Source organism: Drosophila tropicalis, unplaced genomic scaffold (genome assembly GCF_018151085.1).
Source record: "Drosophila tropicalis isolate 14030-0801.00 unplaced genomic scaffold, ASM1815108v1 contig_158, whole genome shotgun sequence".
NCBI lineage: Eukaryota > Metazoa > Arthropoda > Insecta > Diptera > Drosophilidae > Drosophila > Drosophila tropicalis.
The window spans coordinates 13183714-13194730 of record NW_027172602.1 but is presented as its reverse complement, the minus strand read 5'-3'; the positions used below and the strand labels follow the sequence as shown (position 1 = coordinate 13194730).

Sequence of the window (11017 nt, the reverse complement as noted above, 5' to 3'; positions counted from 1 at the left end):
GTCCGGCGCGCCACAAACGTCATCGCCAGTTTGGGGCAAGTCAGAGGCGTCGACGTCTTTCATAGAATGCATCCGTAGACCTTCAACAGGGTTAAACCCATCGAACACCTTACTTCAATTAATGCTAGAGATCCTTGTCTTTACCCTGAGCAAACATCAGCCGAAGCGACACGAGCATTTACGAACTGTACGTGTGATGGCATCGCCGCGGCAGAATGGGCTAAGGCGATGATCGGTTCGCCAAAATCGGGCTATTATTTTCGAAAAAGTCAAACAATTTTTATGATGATGCGTTGTACTCTTCTTGAATTGAAATCTCTTTGGAATCCCCTTTTCCAACAGGCAACAGTTGAGCACTTCTCTGGGTTTTCGCTTCGATTCGAGTACGAATTTTATCGCCCACGGTTTTTTCTTTATTTTGTTGGTTGGCTTGTTTCTGATACCCTGCCCACTCACTCACTCATACACACCACTTACGGAGGCTCCATCATTTGCACTGAAGGCGGATGGGGCGATGCTACGTGGTTGAAAACCATAGAAAAATGTGGAGGCGGGGTCCAAGTTGCCAAAAATTTAGAACTATTCTAGGGCAATGTAAATCAAAAGGACCCTATGTAGATTAGGCTCGTTTCAGAATCTTCCATCGATGTTTTCAAATCCGATTTGAAAGAGCTCTGTGATCAAGGTAAGGAAAACATTCCCAAACGGGATTGAAAGGATCATCTTCATCAGTTTTACTCCTTTTCGCAGTTGAATGCAGAAGAATTGTTTCACTCTCGGCCGAGTGCAAGAGCGAGTCCAAAAACTGTACTAAAGATAGAAGTGAACACGTTCCCACTTATCCACACACACACACACACACACGGGCCAAGAGGCACACATGCATACAAGCATACAGAGACAAACAGGAAACGTGAACGCCACCGGACGATGGAGGCGAAGGCAAATGCTGCCTCTGAAACTTAACACTCTTTGGGCTCTTGCTGCGAATATTAAAATACCCACTTAAGTCGCAACAACAACAACAACAACAACAACCATGGTAACTAGAATTGTAAGTACCCTGTTGGAAATGGAACCATTTAATATAATTACTAATTACCTACTCTATTTTCAACTAACAAAACTAGTAAAGAACTAAAATTTTAGTCCTTGGAATGCATTTGAAAATTGTTTCTAAAGAGTAAGAATTAAAGATTAAAATTCTCCAAATCTCTGATAGGGACCTGTCATTTCTTCAAAGAACAAACTGTATGTATTTAATAAGTTTTGGTCCAACTGGGCTCCTTACACTCACACCACACACACACACTCGTAGACTCTCCTGAAATGATCAACAATGGCCCTCCGGGTCTGGGTCTTAGTCTTGGGTTAGGCAGGCTCTTGAACCTAAGAATATCTTCTAGCAAAGACGCAAGCAATTAGCGCTTTACCGACACTTGAGATGCTTGAAATTTGAAAAAGGATATATTAACTAATTGCCAGCGACCATAATTGGTGGTAGAAGTAGTTCAGGTTTACACTTTGTTAAATCGGTGGTCCATTGGAAATGAAGTGTAAAGTACTTATATGTGATCTACATACACATACATAAGTGAAACATATTCATAAATTATATCCAATTAAAACTTTCATTGGTACCTCAAAGGCAATGGTCAGAATATACGTACACATAATTATAAATTGAGATTTTTGAGGCTACGCGATGTCAAGCATTCAACAGGCCAACGGACAATTATTTGAATTAAATGACTTTCCGCCAAGTTTCGAAAACAGTGTGCGATAACTATCGATTAACGCAAAAAACAATAATAAATTATCGGCCGAACGTCGATAAACGTTTCTGGCGTTGCCACACTTCAGGTAAAAATGCGCGGGAATTTTAAAACAAAATCACATCCTAAATAAATTACTCGCACCCTTAGGACTATTACTCGCACCCTTAGGATTATTACTCGCACCCTTAGGACTATTACTCGCACCCTTAGGACTATTACTCACACCCTTAGGACTATTAATGTTAAATTTTTTAAGGCGAATGTTCAATTTTTAAGGCGAATGTTCGTTATTCTCCTCTGTTCGATGTTGGCACCCAATGTTGGCCTCATTGGTTGCATATGTTCGATGTTGTCATCATTGGTTGGAGTTCGACGTTGCGGCGAGAGTCAAAAAGTTGCGGCGAATGTTCATTTTTTTTTACGGCTTGGGCGAATTCGGCATGCCAAGCGAATTAATTTCGCCATGTTGTTGTTGTTTTTTTTGTATTTTTTATTGTTGTTTTTGTTTTCAAGCTGAAAAGTCGTGTGCGCGAGTGCAAAATAAATTATTTCGGTTTTTACTATTTTTTACCTCGTCTGTCGTTTGTTGTTTTCCTTCTTTGTTTGGTGTGAAAGAAATTTGATAAATGAGAAGGAAATATGAAAGAGAGGAAAACCATTTTTGATTCATTTCGCTTCGAACGTGACTAAATACACACATAGATATACACATATACGTATATGTACATATATAAGTAGGCACCAAGAATAGAGAGAAATAAACAAAAAGCGCAAGAAAAGTGTTAAAAGTTGGTTAAATTGTTGAACGGATTTAAAAATTAAAGAGACTTAATTGCAAGTGGTCTTTGCTGTGTCTGTGTTTGTGTGTGTGTGTGTGTGGATAAAGTTGAGTCGAAATGCCATAAAATTAATTCCGATTCCTGGAATTCATTGTAGCGTTGTATAAAAACGGTTTCTCGAGAATTACCAATACAAAGCCAACAAGTGTGCTGCCCCGCAACAGCAGAAAGGTGTGTGTAAGAGAGAGAGATAGAGATAGATACAGTGTGTATGAGTGAGTGAGTGAGTGCGTCTTTTTCTCTATTTGTGTGTGTGTGGTTGTGAGTGCCCCAAACAAACAGAAAAAGAAATTCAAAATTAATTCGAAAAATATCCATATAAAGTTTTTAAGAAATGCAACCGATAAATTATTCAAAGAGATCGTTCATTACAACAATCGAGTCAATATCGAGATATTTATAGATAAATATTCTTGCATTTCTGATTATGTAGTGCGAAGAATCTTTTGGATGGAGCCGGTTGAGAAATTGATAGTAAATCTATTCCGGGTTTGAAATTTAGACTTTCCTAGCCGGCTTGAAAAGAGAAGGATAAATCTCGAATTTTCTAGGCGATAATAGAGTGAAAGAAGGTTAAAAGATCTGAGAGATGATTCTTCTTCTTGATTTTCACACAATTTGCTTATCAAGTGACTACAATGATAATTTAACAATTTCTTGACTTATGGGAAAAGCCAACTCAGTGTGATTCCCCGGTTTGAATTCAATATTTATTCAAATTTTAGATATTTATCATTATCTAAATAGGCAAAGTTTAAGTTGTAGAGACAGAGGGAGAGATAATAGAGAGAGAGAATCATATTATGTATCCCTCAATATACAATACACTATTATTTCTACTAGAATATAGATTAGTAGCCATTCATAATGATTTTATGTTTATACTGATTCTGCCTTTATCAGAAATCCAATGAAAACGAAGTGAATGAGTCATCAATTGTAAAGTCTTAAAAATAATCAAATAGTTTGTGTATTTATTAACAAGTACCAACTACGAGGGAAGAGAAGAAAGTTTTATCATCTGACATTATCATTGGAAGAAAGAATATTCGAGTTCTAGTTCTTCTTCTAAGAGAACGGAACCAGGGAGGAAGGCTAAAGGGTCTGAACACCCTTGAAAATCTAAATCTCTTAAATATTATGCAGATCCGTCCATGTCTTAAACTTGGTTCGAAAACTAAAGTAAAGTTACAGATATCCTTAAAGCTCTTAACCCTTTTGGGACCGATTCAAATCAGGCCTGGTTCAGGGTTAAGTAAAAGTGTCCTAGTCCTAGTGTTTCTTTCGAAACTGTAAGCCAATTTGAATTAACCTTTACGTATCTACCCATTGTTCGCAGATGCAGTTGATGAGGGACGGTTGGACCGGCCACTTCAGAATGAATTTACGTATTCGTCTTGGTGTCCTGCAATTGCTGGCCCTGTTTGAATTGATTGCCGGAAGTATAGCAACCAGTGATCCGGGCTGGCTGGTGCCCAGCACAGTGGAACAATTAATTGGCGGCGATTTCAATATCACTTGCACAATCAATGAAACCTACTTTCAAAAACATAAACAAAACTCAGCCGAACGGTGTACAGTCGACCAATTGTACTTCCAGACCAAGTTTCAACGGTTTCGCAATGAGCCCGATATACGGATATTGAATGATACAACCATTATATTTACGGCTCGGAATGTGACGCAACAGAAACTACAATACGATTGCATGTGCGGCGTTTATGTGATCAATTCAGCCCAAGTCTATGTGGGCACAAGTCCCTTGAAGATTGAAGACTTCAATTGCATTGGCCATGATTATTATTACATGGTTTGCAACTTCACCGAGCCCTACAACGAGTTGTTGACCAAATATAATGTCAGCTATACGGTGGGCACAAAGGATTCATTCTATAGATATTATATTGATTGCAATTTCGATGTGGCCCCCATAGTCACTTGCAATATCACGGATACCAAGGAGCAATATAAAAAGTATGGTGAATGGTATTTCTTCCGATTGGACGTCGCCAATTCCTTTGGCGAATTGAGCCAAACCATACCGGTAAGTGGGAATCGGAGTCTAATTATAACGATTAACAGCAGAGTTATTTCTAGTTGGGCCTATATAAATTCTTTTGCGGCTTTATCAATTAACTGATTGATGATGCTATTTTAAAATTTGTTGCGTTCCTCGTTCAAAGCTCTTGATGAAATCTTAATCTAATCAGAAATCTAAGTCTTTGCGTTAATCTCATTTCATTGGCAGATCAATAACTATGAACGGACAGTCCCATCGAAGCCGGGCCAAAAACTAAGTGTCGTGAACCGTACAGAGAGTAGTCTATGCCTATCATGGGAAATGCCGCGACGCAGCAATTATGGCTCACGTGGCCTGGTTTGGCAGGTATTGGTTGAGCCCAAAGAGAAACCGATCATACAACGTCCCACGTGGCGTAATAACTCATCGGAAGTAAAGGATACGTTGTGCCTGACTGAACTGCCGTATGCTGGCTATGATTACGAATTGACAATGCGTGTGCGAGCCAATTACAATCAATCGATGTGGAGTGAGCCATTGATATACGAATTCCAAACACTCGCCGAACGCCCTCGTCGTCCGCCAAGGATAACAAATGGCAGTCACTATGTTCTCTCATCCGAAAAGGAGTTACGTTTCTATTGGGAGCAATTGGAACCGCATGAATATAATGGTCCCAATTTTCATTATGAGATCACTGAATATCGCATCAATGGCACTTTAACGTAAGTATCAAAAGAACACAACTCTAAAATGTATTGTGAGAGTGTGTTTTAGAACAGGAGCGGACTTGGGCACGCAGGGACCCTTTTATCCCTTAAGGACTGGTTTTAAAGGGTTAGAGATTGAGAATAAGCCATGTATCTATCATTTTAATATGTATGCCATGTTTTCGTTTTCGATTTCGAGTAAATTTTGTCCAGAATTCCAAACATGTCCTAAATATTAAAACAATTTTCATCGAAAGACCTTTCAAAAACGAGAACAGACGAGTGAATTCCTTATAAAAGACATTAGTAAATGGAAGTTCGATCGGATCATTTAGTGGTAACTGGGCGCCCACAAACAAGTGCAGTGTTTCTTTGAATCCGCCCCTGTTTCTTGACATTCGGTGTAATTTTTGATAACGAATGTTGCCCAGATTCTCTGAATATGTGGCGGCGTAGTATAGAGTTTTAGTTAGTTTTCGCACAGATACAGATAAAGATACACACACACAATCACACAGAAAGGTAGAGGGAGAGAGAGAGATGAAGAGGAGGGTAAAGATACATATAACATGTTCATGTGCACAATTTCTTGAAAATTGTTTATTTTTAAAAATTCGTTGAATTGCCTCAATGTTTCCTCTTTCTCGCTCTCTCTCAATTCTCATTGTGCCTCTATCTCTTGCTGTGTCTCTGTGAAGAGTTCTACACATGCATTTATATGCACATGTGTGTGTGTGTATCTGTGTGTGTCTGCTCAATTCGGTTCCTTAATGAGTTTGCCTTGCCTAAGAAACAAAATTGAACAAAGAATTCTTTTTAATGTAAATCGAAAATTGTTGTTGAGTTATTATTTTCATACCCTGTAAATTTTTGTTCACCGAAGGATATATTTAGTCCTAAGTAAACGTAAAACACAAAAGACAGAAAAAGAAGAAGACCACTTAGCATAAGAAGGATACCCAAGCCAGCTGCCCCGCCTTGATACGCCCTCTTGGACCTGAACCTTTTCCATTTGCTTTTGTTTATGAGAGGAATCAAATTTGTTGTTAAACTTAGTTATTTATAGACATGGCTTTGCGACATGGACTTGATTTTCAATTCAAATTTAAATATTTATAAGCCATTTTATTGGCGAATCAAGTGAACAACGTTTATTTGGAAATCTAAAGCATAAACAGATTCCAATTCCAATTCCAATGCCGACGCATTTATTAGAAATTAACAACGAGAACAGGCTTCGGATAAACATTTATGGGCCATTGGATCCCAAACGAATTCTGGCTTAAAATGTGTAAGCCAGTCTAGAGATACGAGTATCCCAAAGGTTCCTGGAAGAAAAAGAACGTAAGAGAGAGAAAGAATACCAACCAGAGGTCTAGATCTTAGAGGTTATTCAAAATCCGTTGAATTCTTCCTCAAGCTTCTTCAAGAGCAAAGAGAGAGCTACAGGGTATCTTTTAGTTGATCCTGTTCAACGCTCTTTGATCAATTTCAATGTAATCTTTTATCATTTCAAAGATAATGTATCTGTGTCTGTGTGTGTGTGTGTGTGTGAATCTTTCGATATAATTAATAGAAAAGTGGATTTCAATTCATTGGAATAAACTCTTCATTGTCGTTGTCGTCGTCAACTTGCAACTTGGTTGGTATCTCGTTCAGTTTGCCTCATTTAGATGTTTGTATGTACATACATACATATTTCTTTTGAATTCGAACTCGAGAGAATACGGCAAAATAATAAATAAAAATGATTTTTTCTTTTTGGTTTTTTATTTTTTCATTTGAAAACAAATAATCAACAGAAAACAAATGGGAAATGCCATAAATGTTTCTTTCTAAGGAATTTATGTATATGTATGTACATACATATTTATTCCCTTCTGTGTGATTTGAAATTATTGTTATTTGGAATTTGTTAAACAAATTGAATGAAATTTTCGAATTTTCAATTGTTAATCGCTCTGTTAAAAATGACAAAAGTAAATACCCTTTCCTTTGAATAATGCTTGAAGGGGTCTGTAGTTTGTTTGATACTCGATTAATTAAGATGTATAAATTTGAATCCAATTGCAGAGATCCATCCGGAATCGATGTGTCCACTAATTCGGCCAAGATCAAGAAATGGGATAAGTACGCCTATCACGACATACTCATTGGGAGCAGAAATAGTGTCAACTCATCGGTGAATGCTACACGTTTGGTCATTGGTCCCGTTACCGACGAGGATCTGAGCCAGCGGGTGCCCAAGAATATACGCAGTGTATATCATCCGAGGAATCGCAGCTACACCCTCAGCTGGGAGGCACCCGATGATACACATGGCGAGATAACCAATTACACTGTGTTTTGGTGTGCCCCCAAGCCGGCCATACAAACGGATTGCGATGGCTCGATGCATTTCCAACAGGTGCCCAATACGGCAAGACAATTCACCACAATGGGCAATCAGATGCCCTCATTGAATATGGCCGTATCGGCAAATTATGTTAACCACAATACGGGAATGCGGTGGCTAATTTGCACTCAGGACATGAACGATGATTTGGCGAAAATGCAACCGACCATTGATGCGGCCACAAAATCCACCTTGGTGGTCAAGTGGAGCAACGAGCGCGTCTGTCCGGTCATTCTGTCGGGCTACAACTTGACCTATTGCCAGAGATCAACGGGTAAACCGGACAATTGCACCACCGTCATGATAAGCGATCGCTATGCCAAACAATATGAGATACGGGATCTGGTACCCTATACGGACTACAGTGTCAAAATGCTTATGTTCTCCAAATCGACGGCCAGTAAATACAGCGACGAATTGGTCAATCGTACAGCCGAGGCGGCACCATCTCCGCCCAGACAATTGATTGTAATGCATAATGTTAGCAATTCCATGGCCACCTTGGCCTGGCGTCCACCCATTATGGCCAATGGTGTGGTACGCTCCTACGAGGGGACCTTTCATTACAACAACCAAACGGATTTCTTCAAGATACCAGCCGCAGCCGATGAGTTGGTGAACAATGATAAACTGATCTACTACGATTTGGGCAATCTGAGTGCCTACACGGACTATGAGGTCTATGTTAGAGCCTGTACTCTCTACAATTCGGAGCCGAGTAATGTGGTTAACTTTCAAACGACAGTGGGAGGTTTGTTATCCAAATGATTTTCTCTGCTGAAATTTTGATTGTAGTCTAATTTCCTTGTCTTTTGCAGTGCCATCGAAACCAGAAAAAATGAATGTAACTCTTACGGATCGTATAACGAAAATTACTTGGCTACCACCAACTGAACCGGCCGGACGTATTGATTTCTATGAATTATCATTTGTTGGCAATAATCACAATAATTCGGTACTCAGTTGTATGGTCAATTACATATTGCCGACTCAAAGTCGTTATTTGGCCATACCAACACCGAAATGCAAGCCAAATAGTAGACAAGAGTATCGTTTGAGGGCAGTTAATGCTGAACTATTGCAAAATGAGATTACCGATGAGCAGCAGCAGCATCAGCCGTCACTTCCAGCAACACTAATATCGAGACGTGATGACTGCCAATTGGATGTGGATAATCTTAGTGAGGAGGAGCAACAACAAATGAGATCGTATTATAATCAACAAAGGTATCGTCTCTATACATCGGACTATTTGCCCTACGGACTGGCATGTTCGGATAGTACGCAGAGTGCCAAATATCAAACCATTGAGGTAGTTGTGGCCATCATTGTTTTGGGAGTTCTCTGTCATATGGTCTACAAGAAATATCGCAAAATGTCTGATATCGAGCTTGTTCTGCCGCCGGGCATCACAGAGAACCTCAAGAAACCCATGGACATGGGTGGATTAAGTGGCGGCTACCCGGGACCGGATAGCTCGTTAAATGGCCTGGGAAGCAATAGTGTTGGTGGCATCATATGTACACGAGTCGATGGCGCCACTCCCATGGATACCATGCCACATGATTTCAATAGCTGCGGCGGCAGTGAAAGTTCCAAGTTGTTGCTGAGAAACAATTCCACGGGCGGTGGGGCAGGAGATGCCTATGACGATCATAATGATGCAATGGTAACACCATCGGTTCATCAAGAATTGTCTACAGTTGCCCCAATTATCGATGCGAGCGATGGCGGCAATAGCTATATGATCATGCGACATGGCTTACTTGAACAGGCAGCAGCAGCAACAACAACAACGCCATCACCAATTGGCGGCAATCCCAATGGTGGCTATATCAAACCAACGCAAATGAAGAATTGGACGCAGGCAAGCAACAATGCCAATACCTTGCCGACATCTCTGCCCACACAAGGAGTGGCCATGCCCATGAATCGTATGCCATTGGGTGGTTATGTCCCAGTGCCCATATTGCAATCAAGGCCAAGTCAGCCACCCATGTCTCTAGTTAATGCACCACCACCACAACCACCAGCACCAGCAGCACCACCACCACCATTCAGTAGCACAAATTATGTGCAAGTTTCGGATTTGCATAAAATGAAGCCACCACCAAATCATCTATTAACAACATCAGCTGCGGCAGCGCATCAACAGTCAATGCAACAGGCAGCCGCAGCCGCAGCCGCAGCAGCAACAACAGCAGTTCCTTCCTCCAACACCATACAAACAACTGTTCCAACGGTGCCAGTCAACAATTTTGGCTACACAACCATGGAGCAATTGCAGCTAATGAAGGCGAATGCAGCGGCTAATCCACAGACCCGTCATCAGCCACAAATTGGTGGCTATGTGACGCCCCAGGATTTGAATGCTCTTGCCCATAATGGTGGGCATGTAATCTAGATCTAGTAGAACCTGGATTGATGATCCACTGCAGACGGGGGCCCGAGACATGACAGAAGGATAAACAAAGAGAGAGAGAGAGTCGATATATAGTATCATCATCAACATCCACCATCCCCCATAAATGAAAACAACAACCAATTAAGCATCAACATTATGAGCAGCTATAACACACACACACAAACACACACACACACACTCATATTTAGCATATCATGAGAAGAGGAAGCAGCTCACATTCACCACATTCATGCCTTCATAATTAAATGCAATTATTATTATTATTTTTTTTTTTAATTTTTGTTCTTTAATTCTAATTCTGAGACGGAATTCAATTCTCAATTCCGAATCCGAATTGAGTAAACCTAATTCCGTATTCTTTTTTTGCGACAAAAACTGCGTGTAATTTTATATTATTATAATTATTGTGTACCTATTTCTGTTTCAAAGAACTTTCTTCCCCCCCCATCAACAGCCCCTCACCCGAAAGTATTTATTTTCTCAACAGAAATAACTTTTATTTTTGTGTATTTTTTTTCTTTTTTAATTTTGTAATTTTGTTGGATTCGAAGCACACAAAAGAAAAGAGAGTCGATTGAAGCAGATTTTTAAGTATTTTTAATGCTTTAAGTACTTTTATGAAACGTATACTACTTGACAAAAGCCGCCCCAAAATCCATGCCACTCCCCCGCCCCACTTCCCTCTATACATACATAGAAAAATGAGCAAACCCAAACAAGTCTATAAGCTCATTAGTACTATACATAAGTCTATATATATAAATAAATAAATATAATATTAAATAAAACATTATTTTAAATCAAAAAATATGAAATTTCAAGTAATACTTTCAATTAAGAAACTAAATCT

General features: G+C 39.7%; 1 protein-coding gene across 1 annotated transcript; it reads left to right on the top strand.

The window, feature by feature from the left end:
- Positions 1-2293: 2293 nt before the first annotated feature.
- Positions 2294-10982, top strand: dome (domeless). The gene is made up of 5 exons (XM_068302567.1): positions 2294-2788; positions 3957-4661; positions 4866-5362; positions 7421-8493; positions 8561-10982. The coding sequence occupies exons 2-5, from the start codon at positions 3957-3959 to the stop codon at positions 10144-10146; spliced, it is 3861 nt and encodes a 1286-aa protein (XP_068158668.1). The 5' UTR covers positions 2294-2788; the 3' UTR covers positions 10147-10982.
- The last annotated feature ends 35 nt before the right edge of the window (positions 10983-11017 follow it).